Below are 18731 nucleotides of genomic sequence, written 5' to 3'. Positions count from 1 at the left end.
TTTTACCAGGAAAACCACCAGTACTCTGGTCTGTCAGTACAACTACAATTTAAGTTTACATTGAATTTTTGCTTGAGTTTATTGATTATTATTGGCAAGTGTATTTCAACGTCATGGTTTCCCACACTTGATAAGGGAAGAAAATAGACCAGACTCAGGATTTCACTCTCTTTCTTGAGTTTATTGACCAGTAACGAAGTGGTGGTCGTTGTAGGTGAAAAACCTTTAAACATACAAAATAAAACAATTTCATTAAATAAATAAAGTTCTATTGAAGTACAGTATTTAAATAAACAATTCAAATGAATATTCCCACATTTAATTCAAACATTTAAATTAGGCAAATACTGTATAAATAAATTAAATAAACTAGTTCCACTTTTTAGAACCATTGCCCTTAATCAACCTGACATTTTATATTTTAACCAAGATTATTGTACATATTTATCATGACATTTTCAATTACCATTAACCGAAATTAAAACAATCCAGGCGATTTTAATATAAACATAATTATTTCTTTCTTAAACAAACAATAAGCGCACAGCGCATCAACATCAGTCCATCTCTGTCCGGAAAAGAGCTGCGAGCTTACCGGTAGCCTCCTTGATCCTTTCTGCTTCCATGCGTGTTTTACTCCTGTGGTTATTCAGCTTTCGTTTCTTCTGCTGCCGTTTCTTCTGCTGCCGTTTGTTGCGTTGCAAGCTACTGACTGAATGCTCACTCCTTATTTTGTTCCGGGGTTTCTGCCGTGCGTTCCTAATGAGTGCGATTGTGATCACCTGTTGATGCGCTGCGGAGCCGTGCGCTGCGGAGCCGTGCGCTCGCTGTTGCGCGCATGCAGTTGCGAGCCCGTCGTCACATGCACCCGCTCGTAGGCAATACCCGGCAGATCGGCGAAACACCTCCCACTCGATCTTTGCGTCATGGCGTGACATGGAAAGATCGCACTTCTCAGGCGAGCTGGTGCTAGTCGACTTGATCCTCTGTTGGGATGAGGACGATGAGACGCCGCACGTCCCGATGCAGTATGGTACCCTGGCAATCCTTTTCCTTCGATCCGGACACAGGTTTCGGAGTCTTTACCTGGACACACCCACTCGGAGAGACCTTCACGTGGACATCCCGGACGATGCCTTTGGGATCTGCATTCACACTGATGACTCTTGCTAGCTTGAATTGCCCTCTCAGTGCATTCTGGTCGCAGAGCCAGACGATGTCTCCAATGGCAACGTTCCTTTTTTCAGTATGCCACTTGTTGCGGATGAACAGGTTGGGACCTGCAAGTTGGCTCCAGGACTTCCAAAAGTGGCTCACTTGCATTTGCATTTCTTGTAGCCTTTTGAAGGGGTAAGTGGTGTAGTCAAATGCCTTGAAATCTCCACTCTGTGTGGCTCGACCAAGCAACAGGGTGTTCGGAGTGATGTATCGTACACGGTCTTCACGGCTCTGGACTCTGGCATCGATGGGCCTTTCGTTGGCAAGGTTGGCAGCTAGCTTGAGCACTGTCAGGAATTCACTGAAGGTAAGGCCTTCTCCTTTACCAAGACTTTGGAGAGCTCGTTTAGTGATCTTTACAGCAGCTTCAGCAGCGCCATTTCGGTGAGGTGAATCGGCTGGAAGGATTCTCCACATCCAGTCGGTACCATTCTTGCCAGCATATTCTTCAAGTGAGTCGTTGTTTTGTTGTCTCAGGTAAGTATACATCTCTTCCAGGACAGGTTTTGCTCCAATAAAGTTCGTACCTGGATCGGACCAGATCTTTTGAGGATGCCCTCGGACAGAAGTGAACCTCTGGTAAGCAAGAAGAAAGCTCTCTGTTGATAGCGTGTTTGCCAGTTCGACATGGATAGCTCGACTCGACATACAGCAGAAGAGTACGCCCCATACTTTCATGCTCACTCTCCTCTTGACATCATCTTTTACTAGGTATGGTCCGAACAGGTCGACAGACGTGAATTGAAATGGTGCAGCCGGATTCGTCCTCTCTTCAGGTAAGTCTCCCATTATTTGCTGACAGGTTCTTGCTTTAGCTTTCTTGCAAACGATACACTTGTCAACGACTTTTTGGGCAATAATTCTTCCTCTGATGACCCATGCTTTGTTTCGCATCCGCAGCAAAGTTCCTGCCACTCCTTCATGCCCCTCACTGTGTGCTTCTCGGGCTAGGAGAGTGGAGATCCAGGCCTGGAAAGGTAACAGGGGAACAGCTCTATCGTCCTCTTTGAATGTCTGGATCCTGCCACCACACATCAGGAGTCCGCTTGCTTGGTCCTTGTAAACGACCAGTCTGTCAGTTGTTGTGTTTGGAAAGTGTACGCCCTCTTGTGCTGCAACAAAAGTTTTCTTCTGTATTTTTGTGATATTGTCTCTTGCTTGTGCGGCAACATCTCTTGCTGATTTTTTCGGCCACTCACTCTCAGGAAGCTGAAGGAACTTCGGACCCGACTGCCACTCGGATTCCTCAGTTAGGTCATCAGGACTGGCCCCTCTGGTGATGATGTCTGCAATGTTCACCGACCCTGGGATCCACCACCAATCTCGAACGTCAGTGCTGCTCTGGATTTCGCCAACTCGGTTTGCGAAGAAGGTCTGGTAGCCATAACTTTCTCGCTGTATTGCGCCCAAGATGGTTTGGCTGTCGACAAGATGGTACCACCTCTCCACATCGATTCGGCAGTGTTTCTGGAAGTAGTTCTTCAGCCGAGCTGCAAAGACCGCTCCACACATCTCTGCCTTCACAGGGTCACCCTTGTGGTCAAGAGGAGTCAGCTTGGCCTTAGACTCAACTAGCCTCACGACGACATCATGGTTGCGACTCCATCTTAGGTACAGCACAGCGCCATAAGCATGCTCACTGTCGTCAGAGAATGTGATGGCACATGGTCTTCCTCCTGGATCTGGTGGCGTGAGAGCTCTGGTGAATCGGAGTAGGCTCAGATCAGCATACTCTTGGAGGAGCTTTATGGCATCTTCTCTGAGTTCTTTGGACAAGGCAGCATCCCAGGTGTCTTCTATGTTGTACATCACTTTTGCTTCTTGAAAAGCTCTTCGGATCAGGATGGCTCCCTTCTGTTTCGCTGGAGCCACAAGGCCGAGTGGATCATAAAGACCAGAGACTTGGCTTAACAGTTCTCCTCTAGTGAGTGGGTCTGGGGTTTGTTCTCTCACTTCTTCTCTCAGTAAGTCCTGGCCGAGGCGCATTTTTCTCCTCCTCTTGGAGAAGTTCACTGCAACCATGACATGTAGCTTGTCGTCTTCAATGGTATAACCGAGGCCTAGGGCTTTGTTATCCTCTTCGGTGAGCTGGTTCGGCAGAATCATGGTCTTTGACTCCATTTTCTCACCTCTTCTCCCTTTCCTCCCACTTTGATCCGAGTAGACCCAGGGCTTCATGAAAAATCCTCCTGCTTTAAGGATCTGCTCAATGTTGGATGTGAGACGCTTCAGGTGGTTGAGGTCATTGTGAGAAGTCAGAAGATCATCGACATAGGCGTCTTCCTCCAGCACACGTTTCTCCTCTTTGAAATGGCTGAACGAAGGCAAGTTGGCGGTCTCTCGCATGGCGACTTGGGCTATACAACCAGCAGGCTTGTCTCCAATGTTGACTCTTGTTATGGCAAAATCTTCGATCTCAGCATCTTCAGTGTCACGCCACAGAAACCGGTGCAGGTGGACCTCTCTTTCCTCCAGCCAGACAGAGTTGTACATCTTGCGGATGTCACCAAGGGCAGCAAAGATACCAGTTCGAAACCTCAGCAGGACACCTCTGATCGGATTCAGGACGTCGGGACCTTTGATCAGCATATCGTTCAAGCTCAGGCCTCTGTACTTCTGGCTGCTGTTCCATACTAGCCTCACTGGGGTGGAGACTGAATGTGGATTTGGTGCGACCAGGTGACTTATGTACCACACTGGCCCAGTCCAGCTTTGCAGAACTTCTTGGGACAGCTTCACTGCTGCTTTGCGATTCAGCATTTCATGGACTTGTGAAGCGTAGGCCATCTTCCATTCTGGTTCCTTCGCCAGCTGCTTCTCCATTCTGTAGAATGTGGCTTCGACCGCTCTCTTATTGTTCGGTATAGATGCTGGATCTTCAGTCCATGGATACTTAGTGTGCCAGTGTGGTTCAGAGCTGTGATGGTCTCCGTTCACGTATGTCAAGCCATCTCTCACCATCTCCATCTCTCTTTCTTCCGCCAGCGTCATTTCTTTCCCTCCGGGTTGGCAATTTCCGCAACGACATCCTCCGCATCTCGGCTCACAAGCGGCTCCAATGCTTTCCCATTTCCACCACTTCAGGAAGTTTCTGCTGCTAGTGGCTGTATTGGACTGGGTCAGATGTTTGGGAGACTGACAGGAGACTGGATCCTTAAAGGTGAATTCAGTATATTTGACTGCTGCAGTTCTCATGGATCTTGCAAAGTGCGTCTTTGACGTATGGGCCATTAGGGTGACTTTTTCAAAGAGGTCCGGGTGCGTGCCTCCAACGGTCTTGCCAAGCGGGCCGTCCCAGAGCACCAGGTCACCGACAGAACAAACCTTCTGGGGTACCAGCTGCCCTTCTTTGTGGCTGATCAGAAGTTGTATTTCCCTCGGTCTTACAAGGTCCTGGAGAGCAACATCTGGGAAGATTTTTTGCAACTTGGCAGCTGGAACATGTCTGTGAACTTCAGCAATTGTATCAAGTCCATAGCAGATTAGTTGATGTGACTTGAGGGTCCCTCTTGGTGTGCTGACACGTATCCTGAGGAGGTAGCGCTTTGTTGCGACCGACACCTTCATCCCTCCAACACCGTAAACCACCAGCGTCACGTCTTCATTTCTCAGGTTCAGCTTGCTCGCAGCTTTGTGTGTTATGTAGTTCGTGTCTGATGCCAGGTCAATGAGGGTCCCGATCTTTTGTCCATCGTTGGCAGTGACGTCGAGGAGCATTAGGATTACTGGGTACTCGCTTAAGAAGTTCTCCTCCAGAAGGCCTCGCTCTGCTGCAGTGGAGTTGTATGCCCTGGACGCTATATTGCAGAAGGCGTCTTGACACTGCTGCGCCAGCTCTGGTGTAAGTTTGGAGAGGAACTTTTCTTGAGTCTCTGTGTATCTTTTGCCCTCGGCTCTCACTGGACTTGATTTGGGTGTTCGTTGGAGCTGGGATCTGGCAACTGGACAGAGAAGGTAATGGTGTTGGTCTTTGCACTCAGAATTCCCACACAGGTAAGTTGTTTTCTTGCAGTAGTCGTCGTTGTGGACTTCAAGGCATCGCTTGCAAGCACCAAGTTGTTGTGCTGCGTCCCTCTTCTCCGATGGCTTGAGGTTGGTCTTAAACTTTCTGCAGAAGTATAATTTCTTTCTGTGCTTTGGGTCACCACAAATGATGCAGCCTACTGTTTCATTGCTGGACTTGGTAGCTTTTGTTCTGGCGTGCTTTAGGAACTTGGTCTTCTCCTTGGCGGGTTCGACGACATCTTTTAACTGATCTAATTGTTCATATATGGACTTCTGTGATTTCAGATACGTGATAAGCTTGTCAAAGCGGTTGTGGCGGTTAACACCATTTCCTTCAACAGCAGCATAGGTGAGCCAGTCTTTTTTTAAAGTCTCTGGGAGCTTGCCCTCAATGGATTTGGTCACCATCGGGTTCTTTATGGCATCTGCATTGTCCAGTTCACTTAGATCATAAAGGGCTTTTTCCACAGTTTGGATGAGCTCTATGACCTTTCTTGGCTGACCACTCCTGACTGACGGGGTTGCTTGAAGCTCTTCAACAATCTCGAGAGCGATGTTGGCTTGATTCCCAAACCGGTTCTCCAGGATTTGGAAGATATCGTCTGATGAGTTGTATGTTGACAGGCATAGATCTTTGGTCATCTTCTCATCGAGGCTATCAAGCAGTTGAAATTTCTTCACTTCTTTAGAGCCAGTCGGTTCACCTTGCTTCTGTAGAGCCTCCCATTCTTGCCTCCATCTGTAGTAGCTTCGCTGGTTGCCAGCAAACTTCGGTAGGGCTGTGGCTTTTAGCTTTATTGCTGCAACTGCACGGCGGCCTGGGGGTTCCTCTTCAGTGTCCACTTTTATCTTTGCTGCTTTGATGAAGGCGGCCTTCCGCGACACCAGCTGGGGAAGGTGCACCTCAAGCTCTCTTAGACGGGCATTGAAGTCTCTTTGCTCTGCAGACGGAGCCCAGCGGTTCCAGTTTTGGTGCGCTTCTTTTGCCTTCTGCACCAACTTTTCAAAGTGAGTCAGCATGAACTCATATGCTTCCAAAGTCACATCTAGCTGGGTGGAGGAGACATTCTTGCACTCAACTTCAGCAACATGTAGAGCTAAGGACAGTTCTTTTTCTCCATAAACATCCCAGAGTGTCTTTTGAATGAGGAGTTTAACTTCCTTCGTCTTCTGCTCACAAAGCTGCTCCGTTTGTTCCAGGTCGGCTTTCAATGGGTCGCTCAGCTCCTGTGCAGTAGTTACATCGGACTCTGCTATGTAGGCCGCCTCCATTTCTTCATTCGCCTCCATGACTCTGGAGCTCTCCAATGTGAGCTTCTTGAAGTTTTCTTTTAACTCCTCCATGGACATCTCTGCGTGGTTCCTCGTAATGCTGTTAGCAAGACGGGAGAAAAGTCTCTTAGCTGTGGTCCTCTCCACTTTCAGATCATCTAGTGACTTTGCCATTTTGTTTCCTTCAGCTGACAGACAGCAGGCTCGATCCTCCAGGCCCCTAGGTGGAGTATTTTCCCTCTCGGTTGTGGCCGCAGGTGGAGTCTTCACTGGTCACTGGTCACAGGCGGTTTTTCACTGGCAAGTGTATTTCAACGTCATGGTTTCCCACACTTGATAAGGGAAGAAAATAGACCAGACTCAGGATTTCACTCTCTTTCTTGAGTTTATTGACCAGTAACGAAGTGGTGGTCGTTGTAGGTGAAAAACCTTTAAACATACAAAATAAAACAATTTCATTAAATAAATAAAGTTCTATTGAAGTACAGTATTTAAATAAACAATTCAAATGAATATTCCCACATTTAATTCAAACATTTAAATTAGGCAAATACTGTATAAATAAATTAAATAAACTAGTTCCACTTTTTAGAACCATTGCCCTTAATCAACCTGACATTTTATATTTTAACCAAGATTATTGTACATATTTATCATGACATTTTCAATTACCATTAACCGAAATTAAAACAATCCAGGCGATTTTAATATAAACATAATTATTTCTTTCTTAAACAAACAATAAGCGCACAGCGCATCAACATCAGTCCATCTCTGTCCGGAAAAGAGCTGCGAGCTTACCGGTAGCCTCCTTGATCCTTTCTGCTTCCATGCGTGTTTTACTCCTGTGGTTATTCAGCTTTCGTTTCTTCTGCTGCCGTTTCTTCTGCTGCCGTTTGTTGCGTTGCAAGCTACTGACTGAATGCTCACTCCTTATTTTGTTCCGGGGTTTCTGCCGTGCGTTCCTAATGAGTGCGATTGTGATCACCTGTTGATGCGCTGCGGAGCCGTGCGCTGCGGAGCCGTGCGCTCGCTGTTGCGCGCATGCAGTTGCGAGCCCGTCGTCACATGCACCCGCTCGTAGGCAATACCCGGCAGATCGGCGAAACAATTATTGTTATTATCAAGCATGCTTCAAAACAATAGAGTATTGTTTAACTCAAGTAGGGGGACCAGTTGAGTTGAATGCCTGCTCAGGGGTTTTGAAAATTAGAGGTAAAATTGGTGTCAGATCTGAATCCTGCAACCCTGGATTCACAGATACCTGCAGAATGAGGACAATAAATTAACAAGAAAAAGGTTTAGGCTTCTCCATCTGTGTAAACAATTTCACCTCAGGCCACAGCTGTTTCATATTTTGCCCTTCCATTCTTCTCCAAGTCTTGGTGTTTCAGTTCTTCTGCCAGGGTCATAATTAACATTTTATTGAGTGGTGTGGAAAAGCCAGCTACACAACTACAATACATTCAGGGTGTTGGGGTGGTGGTAATTAAACATCTGATTAACACTTCCCTCCCAGATTTTTGAGTCAAAGTTTTAATGATGGGATACATGTGCACACGCAGATGTGTGTGTGTCTGTAGATCCATATGCTTGTGTTAACCTTTCATCTTCTGCCACAGCCACAGCCGTTCTGGCAGACGCTGCTACACAAAGGAAAAACAGACTCTAATGTAGGCTACAACAGTAGACCATAACTCCGCTACATGTGAACTCTTGATGGACTGAATAAATCCAGAGCAGGATCAATTTTTACTTCACTCTTATGTTGTTGATAGGAAGTTCACACCAGTGTTTGTCTTCATGCTACTTTGCATTTGTGGACATTTGACTGTGATGGATACTGGTGAAGGAACCTCTGTGGTAACCCTTTATATTTATTACAGTCCGCTAATTACCTGGTATTTACTAAGAAACTAGATGGTAACAAAACATAGTTAATAGTTAACACTACACCGCTCCTCCGCTCCCTTCACTGGCTTCCTGTAGCTGCTCGCATCCGCTTCAAGACTCTAGTGCTTGCGTTCCATGCTACAAACGGATCCGGTCCAGCCTACATCCAGGACATGATCAAAACCTACACCCCAGCCCGCCCACTCCGCTCCGGCAAACCGGCTCGCTGCCCCCTCACTGAGAGGATCGCAGAGGCATTCGCAGAACTCGAGACTGTTCACTGTCCTCGCTCCCAAATGGTGGAACGAGCTCCCCATCAACATCCGGACAGCGGAAAGCCTCCACATCTTCCACCGCCGACTAAAAACACATTTCTTCCGGCTCTACCTTGACTAAAGACAACGACAAACAAAAAAAAAAAACGAAAGTTGACGCAACCACAAAATGTAGAGAGATGAGGCAACGCTCTAGTTACACTGCTCTGGCTCCGCCAACTTTGAACTTCGATGCTAATCTTTGTGAAAGTGAGCCAACACCCAGAAGAATCTGCAAAATTCTTACTGTAATGGCGCATTTCCACCGGCTCTGCTCGCCTCGTCACACCACGGCACGGTTTAAGTAGCGTTTCCACTAGCATAGTACCTGGTACCAGGTACTATTTTTATTACCTGCTCCGGCGGGGTTCCAAGCGTGCTAGTAGTAGGTACTATGCGATGATTGGTCAGACTGCCGGCCGCTGACTGGCCAGAGTCCCGTCACAGGAAGAGACTTCCCACACACAACAGCCGAACAGCAACGTACTGTAGATCACTTAAAACTACTTAACAATCCTTTTAAAGTGGAGTGGTGTATTTAGGGACAGCGCCGGCGATCGCAAGCTCCACACAGACCACTGCCGCTGTAGTCTGTGGAGTAGGAGGCTGTGCTCCAGAGATGTGTGGACAGAAATCAAGCCTACTTAACAATCCTAAAACTGTGGGTTAATATCCAAAAACTACTACTACTTTACTACTACTTTTAAGTCCCTAGTCATCCGCGTGTGTGTGTGTGTGTGTCGCATATAAAGCGTGATGACTCCGCCCACGTTAAGTAGGTACTTTTTTGTAGTGGAGATGCAACGTAATCGTGCCGTGTCGTGCCGTGCAGGTAGAGCCGGTGGAAATGCGGAATTACAATGAAATATTGTAATTCCAAGGCAAGTTATAGTAGTTTGCGTTACTTTAGTTGGAGAACAAGTTATCTAAAACTCAAAGTTAATGTATGTATATGACATCAATTTTGTCTTACTTTTATTGTGGTAGGTCATCTCATTTTGAAAGGCTAAAATTAGTTTTGAGTTGTTTTTAATCTCAGTTAGTACTTCATAGAGTTTCATGTTAATGTTATGCTAGTAGCATCACTGCATTATTAATTAATTAGCATATAGGCTAACGTTAGCTAGTGCAAGGTATACACGTTACTAACGTTTATTACAAGTTAAATAGCTATGTATAAATGTAAAATATGTAAATAGTGTTAAGTGTATTTAATAGGAATTGGTCAATACTCTGTCCCTGAACTGTACACAGTTCGGCAATGTGAACAACTGTTATATTTCTAAAAACGGTTCTAATGGTTATAATTTGTATATAAGTTTTCTTGGCCTTATACAGCAATTTGCTAACTCTAAATGAGCAACTCTTATTACCCAACTAGCAACTGATCTGTAATTATCTAATTATTTGTTTAGCAATATTGTGTACCACTTATATTTCAGAAACTATGCCAAAACCCAGAACAAGAAAGGCAGACAGTGTACCCGACAGAAACGACAGAGACCCCTACGGAAACAAACGACTGCAAAGTGTCTGTTGAGTCGCATCAACACAAAAAATCCAAGAAAGACAGCTACTGCCGATCTCTTACAAGTTCCATTAAAGTTTTGTGAGAAAACGGTTCTTTGAAATTATTGTTTTAGTTTGCACGTCCATGTAGGTGGATTGTTTTTTGTTTTCAAGTCTCTTCCCCTGTATTCACAATACAATAATTAATTCAAGCTAGTGAAGCTTGAATGTCAGTTTATTTGGTAAAATTGTTAAATATATTTGGTATTTGGTGTTCAGTTATATAAAAAGAACGTATGTGAGCTTTAACAAAGGGCAATTTAATGAAGAAGTGTAAATGTTAAAGAAGACTGGATGGTTTAATAAATCCAACCATTTTAAGGTTGCCATTTCTATACATGTACGCAACGCATTGTGGTGTTTATTAGTATCATGTAAATATGCTAATAATGTACATGTGGGGTAATAATTTAGTACTCCCTAAACATTTATTTGGGTACCTTCGTAAAGAGGATATTTTTACCATAGCTTCCCAGTATGTTTCCATGTACCTAATAGATGATAGCTTTGAACTTCCTATCCTATTAGTATGGGTTATTTACTAATACATATCCACCTAAAGGTTGACTATGTTTATTTGACAAAACCTTTGAGTTTATCAAATTCAACACTTTTAAATGTTAACATTTTAATATAGTGAGTACCAATTTTGATTACATGACTTTTTATGTGAAGGTATAACAGTAAGGACATTACTTTGTTAATAATATTGTATTACAGTAATACCATCACCATTGTTATTAACAAGCAATTACATTGGAAATGTCCACTGATGCCTAGTGCTTGCTCATTGTGTGAACTGTTGGGGTTCTCTGCTCTCTTTGATGTTGTCTATGTACAGTGCCCTGAGATAATGTATGTTATGATTTGGCGCTATACAAATAAAATTGAATTGAATTGAATTGAAAATGTAATATGTAAAATATTGTCTATTGTACCGGCCCTGTGATGGACTGGCGAACTGTCCAGGGTGTACCCCGCCTATCGCCCTATGTCAGCTGAGATTGGCACAGCACCCTCCGGCGACCCTCTGGTGGAGGATGAAGCGGTAGATGATGGATGGATGGATGGATGTCTATTGTACCACTTTTTTTTCTTTTAGCATAGTTTTTGGGACCGAGCTATTACCAGGAAATTACAAGTTGTTATGTGTCCGCTCCATATTTTTATTTTTTTTTGTTTTCTCTTTTAAAGTGTAGTAATGGCAATTTTATCTGTTCATTTTCATTTTTTCTTTGAAAGCTATTGTCTCGCAGACATTTCTTATTTCCTCTGCCTTTTTTTTTGGCTTGATGAAAAACTGACACAAGAGCCATGTAATGCTCACCATCCCCGACTGGCTTTACTGGAAGGTGGCATGTAAGGTTAATTGGGAGCTGAAGTTGATAAAGTAATTAATGCGTTTGTCAGCAATGTCTTTCTCGTTGCCTGCAGTCATCCAGCAGTGATCGGGCCTCTTTCTCGAGCCTGCCTGGCTGCCCTGGTGCTGCAGGGAGATGCTCCACTGATACTGCTTCCTCTCATCTGTAGCAAGTCTTTTGTTCTTTTTTTTGGAGGGGGGGGGGGGTCACAGCAAAGTCAGTCCACCTCTGATTAACCAGGTACAATAGAAAGTTGGACCCATTGTGTGTGTGTTTGCATATATTTTACCCCTCTGGGAAACACACCTTCTAAACGCCACATCAGCTCAGTTTCACACTGTTAATGTTGGACCTGCAGTAGATTTGAATGCGGTAGAATGACCTACAACTAAGAGAAAACTTTTGCCTGTTAACAATGGCTCACCTAACCAAATCTTCACTGGTTTAAGTCTACGACATTTTAAGAATATTTGTGACGATTCTGTCTCTTTGTAAACAGCTCCCTCTCCTGCACCAGAGTCCAAAGAGAAAATAAACAATCAACAAAAAAGCACACAGGTGTTATTGATGCACTGCTGGCTCCATCAGTAAGTTCACATGTGATATTTTGTGACTTTGGTGACCAAATGAGGCAGCAGCTCCTATGTCCTATCAAGCTAAAAACACTGTTTTCTCCATGGAATTGGTGGAAGAGAGAGTGGTTTATAAACTCAATTTACAGCTGGAAATGAGTGCATAAGAGTAAGATAGAGCAGTGGACATACAGTATTCTTAAGATATTGTAGACTTAAGCGAGTATATATTTTATTCAGTGAGCCTTTTGTTAATCTGTTTTTGTGTGTTTTGGTTTTAAGAGGCTGTCTGCAGCAACAGTGCCTCATACTTCCACAGTTCAAAACAACTGAACTATCCCCTTAAGCTTTATGCAAGTATAGATTATTATGTATTATGTATTCATGTTTTTTATTTTTTTTCTGATTGACAGTACAAAGTCATTATTATACACTAACAAATACATTGGACTGCACCTGTAATTAATTTAGTTACATAAATAAATAAATAATACATAATAATAAAAATAATAATAATAATGTGCGTATGTTATGTCAACGAACACAGGTGCATTTTATCGATGGCAATATTCATGCTGTCTAATCAGAATCTTGATATGCCAAACCTGTGAGGTGGGACGGATTATCTCGACAAAGGAGAAGTGCTCATGGATTAAGACAGATTTGTGAACAATATTTGAGAGAAATGGTGATTTTGTGTATATAGAAAATGTTTTAGATCTTAGAGTTCAGCTTATGAAAAATGGGAGCAAAAAACAAAAGTGTTGCGTTTATATTTTTTGTTGTGTATATAAATATATATATGAATTTAGATTATTTGTGAGCGTATTTTCATTTTACATTTCACACAAGAGTTGTAACGGCACAACAGCAGATGTATGGTGTAGATAACAGTTTGGCGACGTACAAATCTTAAGTATGAATAGTCATTATGCTCATATACAAGATGGGTATGCAGTCAATTTGACTAATACTAATCATATTTTATTTCCTTACAGCAGTCCATGCTGATTAAGAGGAAGGTGATATGTGTTCAAAAGGCTATTAAGTGGACTTATATGTATCGCCTGATGTAGCTGAGACTGGCACAGCACCCTCCGCGACCCTCTGGTGGAGGATAAAACGGTAGATGATGGTGATGATGATGACTAAATATTGTTGTTTTTTATAAAACACTAAATTGTGCAACAGTGGAACAAAGGAACACAAGTATCCTGTGTTTGCATACTGCATCCCTGAAAGTATGAAATAAAATAAAAAAACATGGGAAATGAAAAAGTTCACAGTGATGAGTGGTGTGAATGGCATTTTAAATCATGTTTTAATCTTCCTTAATTCATGCTTTTTTTGTAAATATCTTTTCCATTACATCTTTAAACTTTTTCATTCTGTGCCTTTGAAAAATAAAATGTCTACAACTGACATTAAAGGCACATTCCACGTCCTGCTCCAGTTTTCCAGTATGAATGTCACTCCATCTTTCCTGGTTTTGATACACTGCAGCTACATTTGCTGCTCTTCAAATCACCTCCTCCTCTGCTTCCTCTCCTTTATTTCTTCTTTCTTTAATAGCACTGGTGACGAGGACCTCACAAATCCACAAGCTGTTACACAATGAGAACAGAGCAGCTCTTGTCTATTGCGGGATTTCTAATTCACCAAGGCCCAAGTGGTGCAGATTAATTATAAATGAATGATACGGAGTAAAGCCCTGCGGCCTGAGGGAGACGCTCCCTTCCTCTGCCATGAAATATATATGCGGCTTAACTCCTTTATTAATGACCTATTTATAAACAGATTATTGATTCTTAGAATGGACATGACTTTATCTCCATGGGGGGGGGGGGGGGGGGGGGGGGGCAAGAAAGATTGTTAACAGTGTGTATAATAACACGTTTAATGTCAGCAAATGTAATAATGAATCTGGGAGTCTTGTGGTTTTTATAACAATAAAGGATAGGCGTGATCCTGGTGGCTTTTCCCACAACTTATAATTTGTTCATTTTGGACAAGGTAGAACTGAATTTCAGCAGCTTAAATCTTAAACCTTGTAAATTACCAGAAGAATTCAGCCATTACTACAGTAGTCTTTCATTGCAGCCAGGAAGAATCAGGAAGAACCTGCTGCATTGTTTGCTCAAAATAAATGACAAAATTGTCACTGGTTCAACCTCTGAAGGCAAAGCAAGGCAGCTTTATTTGAATAGCACATTCCATACACAGGGGCAAATCAATGTGATTTGTATAAAATTAAAATGTGTATTATTATATTACCCATTATAAATCGAGTCAGTGGGCTTCACTATGTGATCTGTTTCAGTAGATCTTACAGGCTAAGCTTATATCATTTAAATAATGTGTCCTGCACTTTGCATGTCTCTCACAGTGTTTCTGTGTCTCTTCACTGTATTTCTCCACTTAGAAACACATACAGGCAAATGTGCTTTTCCTTTTCATATATAACTTATGTTACAGGAGGAATTTTGAATCATTACTAGAGCAATGTCATCAAATCTTGGAATCTAGGAAACAAAATCTTGTTTCCTATAGGGTACTTCCATGGTTCTCCAAATCATATTTCACAATAATTCACTAATTTATTTTATTCATCTATGTACATAGTAAGCAATCACTATGAGAAATAATTGTTGCATGCTGGAGGAAGGGGCAGGATTTTATGCAACAAATGCTTAGCTGGCTTAGCAAAAAGTAACTATGTATTTCCAAGGACATTTTCAGGGAAATTTCAAATATTTCAATGGAATTTTTAATTCCCTACTCCATTGTGCAATATATGTGGGTATGTGGGGGAGTTTCACACTAAAACACAGGGGACTACAGTAAGAGTGGGTGATTATGTGTTCCCAGTAAACTTTAATTTATGTCCTGAATCAGCCATCTCTTAAAAGCAGATGTAATTGAGGTAGGGGATTTGACTGCATGTATATCACATATATATGTTGTTTAGTGTGATGACACAAGCCAGGGTGACATGATGAGAGGATTTTTCTGGAAGGTGAAGTCTTGATGGTAGATAAAGAAAGGCTTACTTGAATACAGTATGTGTGGCTTGGGTCCCATTTTGCTGATGCAATTAATGTAAGCTGCACTGAGTATGTATCACCATGGTTACTGAATTGTCTGTGTTTCTAGTCTTGAAGGCCACTCAAAGCTGCCTTACATGCCCAAGGACACATCAGTATGGAGACTAATGGAACTGGGAATCAAACCTTCAACCTTCCAGTTGAGAGACAATTCACTCTACCACTGAGTGACCACCACCACTGGTGCTCCCTTTCTGTCTGAACTGTGCTGTGATTGGCTGTCTGATTTGGTCAGGCCAGATTACTAAAAGGCTCTGAAATAAATGATAAATGTTAAAACATTCTCTTTTTCAGATTACGTGATTTTCATTCTTCTAAAAGGTTTTTGTGGAATAATAATAATAATCAAATAATATTTCCTTAAATATTATATTTTGTGTGTGTGATTTCTGTCTTAATGTTGGGCCCCTGAGAGAAAAGGTAAAGTTGATTGGTTAAGAAAAGACAAGCTTAACCCTGACCCTTAACCTAAGCTTAATCAAAAGTAATTCAAACGCTAACCCTAAAACCAAGTCTTAACCCAAAAAAGCCATTTAAGGTTGTGAGGACCAGACAAAATGTCCTCACTTCCTGTGATTTATATGCTTTTCCTCACAATGGTACAAACACAAACGCGCACACACACACACACAAAAGTATCTCATTAGTATACCATGGGAATAAGGATAATAACTGGGGAAGACTCTCAAACAAACACTAAACAACAACATGGGAGAAAAGGGAGGGGAAATGAATAAACACATTAAAAATAATTAATGGTAATGCAATAAAATCTACCTGGTACCCCGGTTGGAACAAGGGCCTTTCTGCATGGAGTTTGCATGTTCTCCCCGTGTGTGCGTGGGTTCTCTCCGGGTTCTCCGGCTTCCTCCCACAGTCCAAAAACATGCAATGTGGGGATAGGTAAATTGAACACTCTAAATTGACCATAGGAGTGAGTGTGAGAGTGAATGGTTGTTTGTCTCTATCTGTGTGTGGCCCTGCGATGGACTGGCGAACTGTCCAGGGTGTACCCCTCCTATCGCCCGATGTAGCTGAGATTGGCACAGCACCCCCCGCGACCCTCTGGCAGAGGATAAAGCGGTAGATGATAACTTAGACAACGATTTAGTCTAAGTTACTGCTTTTTCAAATCTAAGCTGCACTATTTTCCCCTGCACTATCCACCACCTCCAATCTCCAGAGTGAAAATTACCACATCTACTTGAAATCAGCTGAAACCCAACAGGTCAGAATGATGCAAGTTCTGGTACAATAGTGTGGTTTAAGAATGATCTTCACATGCAACACAGCAATCTAAACATTATGCACCCACAAAAATAACTGCATTATCAATAACATTTTCTAAAGAACATACTTTCCCAAACAAAGTAAGGTCACTTATTTACATGTCTATAGTGAATATTATCCTGATAGTGTTGTTGCATTTTTTTTGGCTGACATTTTTAACTTTTTTAATTTTTAACAAGGAGTGTTTTATATCCTTTTTTTTCAGCACAACCTAGATGAAGAAAAAAATATATATATAAACACACCTGAGCAAAATGTACTCAAAATGTTTGAATTTTTGAAATTTAGAAAGACATCACAGTTTAAAGTTCACTTGCCTCCTTTTTATGAACAAAAAAAAATCTATTTTGTGACTTCTGCACTATTATTGCTACTTTATGTTACTACTAAAATGCAATATAAAATTAATTATAACTTTTACTCAACAATTCATAAGAAGACACATTTTTAAAGCCAGAATATGTGACCTATAAACACACACCCCCAGGACGTCCATATAAGGAGTGTTTTATTCCAACAGATTACCATTGGTGCACCTGCAGCACAGATCTGTGTCGTGTGAGCACCAATGGTTAATCGTGTAGGAACACATGAGCTGCTGGTCTACTGCTGCCTTCTTTGGTAAGTTTGTGTAACTGATGGAAATCAGAATGAAAAATTCCAGTCACCAAAGTCACAACATAACACATTTGAACTTAGTAATAGAGGCAACAGTGGATCAACAACTCTTATGTTGTGTCACATTGGTGTGGGGAGTGAGCAATTAACAAACACTAATGTCAGTTTCCAGTCAAAAAAGTTTAACTGCAAGATAATGTGGAAAACCTATTCTTAGGTTATGTAGCCATACATTTCATTAGCTGAGCCGTATGTACAATCTGATTTGGCATCCTGTCCAGGGTGTATCGCACCAGTTCCTCCCGCGACCCTCATGTGAAAGATAAAGCAGTAGAAAATGAATGTCCCTGTGTAAATGTCTGAGGAACCATGCTCACATAAGGTTCAGAAAGTGCAACCAGATGTTGAGAAATGAGGATGAAGCGAGAAATGAAAACATACAGAGAGGGCAGTGATATAGGGTGTTCGAAGGGAGAGGGGCAAAAGTGATGATGGAAGAGAAAAAGCCTGAGGGGGAAGACACAATTACACAGAGACAGGATAAAGAGCTGTGAAGCAGGCAGACATGTTGCTCTAGTTCCCAGTGGATAATAGGAATCAGTGGTGCCGCTTTGCAGAACTTGTGTTTAGTAATGTGTTTACATTAATGAGCTAAGAGTTACCCCACATCTCAGTTCACACACACATTTGTGTTTGTGCATGTGTCTATTAGGTGATTCTCAGTAATAATATCAGCAGAAACTGTCACAATGATGCCAATCAAAGTCAGAAAACACAGAAATGTGGTCACTATAAACATGCTTGTAAAACCATGGTGTGGGGAGCCTGACCAGAGCAGAGTGGACTTCAACTCTTTCCTCACTAAAATACGTCAAATTACATACAGTCAATGTAAATATATGTCACTCATACCGGGGTGGTGCGATAAATGCGACTCAATAGATTTGCTGACGTATCACTCAATTTGGAACATTTCAATATGGGGGGGGGGGGACTTGAACCGTGTTTATTTGAACAATTTTATTTAAATTTATATTATTAAAGGCGACATAGAATGCTTGTATCACACATATATGTTAGTTATGGAGGTCTACTTACATATATTAACTTGTTTTCATGATTAAAAACCTCCTAATCGCTGCAAACGAGCCGATCAAAATATCTCCTCGCTGACGCTCTCGTCAGCCGCGCTGTTTCAGACCAAACAGTTGCTGTGATTGGCCAGCCAACGAGAGTTTTCCTACTGTCCTGTGATTGGCCAGGTACCTGGAAGTGACGTAATAGATAGGCCAGCGCTCAGATACACAGCTCCCCCTCTGGCACGGTGGATGCTCTGCATCTCAGCAGCTACAACGAGACTAGTTCTTTTTCTTCTTCTGCGGTTGAATGTACGCAACCGGATGTGCCCGGACTAGTGCCCGCACCGGGAGGCGCTACGGTGGTGAGGATTTCTGATGACGACATCAAATTAAGGAAGTGTCGATCCGCTTCGCAGAGCCCAGGAAAACAATACAA

The 18731-nt window shown here is 42.5% G+C and overlaps 1 protein-coding gene across 1 annotated transcript; it reads right to left on the bottom strand.

The window, feature by feature from the left end:
- Positions 1-111: 111 nt before the first annotated feature.
- LOC131444357 (uncharacterized) lies at positions 112-2328 on the bottom strand. Its single transcript, XM_058614595.1, has 2 exons — positions 596-2328; positions 112-223 (listed from the first exon to the last, which is right to left on the bottom strand). Exon 1 carries the CDS (start codon positions 2251-2253, stop codon positions 970-972), a length of 1284 nt encoding a protein of 427 aa, XP_058470578.1. The 5' UTR covers positions 2254-2328; the 3' UTR covers positions 112-223; positions 596-969.
- Between the last annotated feature and the right edge of the window lie 16403 nt (positions 2329-18731).

This window comes from Solea solea, chromosome 18 (assembly GCF_958295425.1).
Source record: "Solea solea chromosome 18, fSolSol10.1, whole genome shotgun sequence".
Taxonomy (NCBI): domain Eukaryota; kingdom Metazoa; phylum Chordata; class Actinopteri; order Pleuronectiformes; family Soleidae; genus Solea; species Solea solea.
Note: the sequence above shows the minus strand (reverse complement) of the source record. Positions and strands in the feature narration are given on the sequence as shown.

Bases quoted from the DNA above. Each gene is read 5' to 3' on its own strand.
- LOC131444357 (XM_058614595.1), bottom strand. From the start codon at position 2,253: ATGTGTGGTGGCAGGATCCAGACATTCAAAGAGGACGATAGAGCTGTT.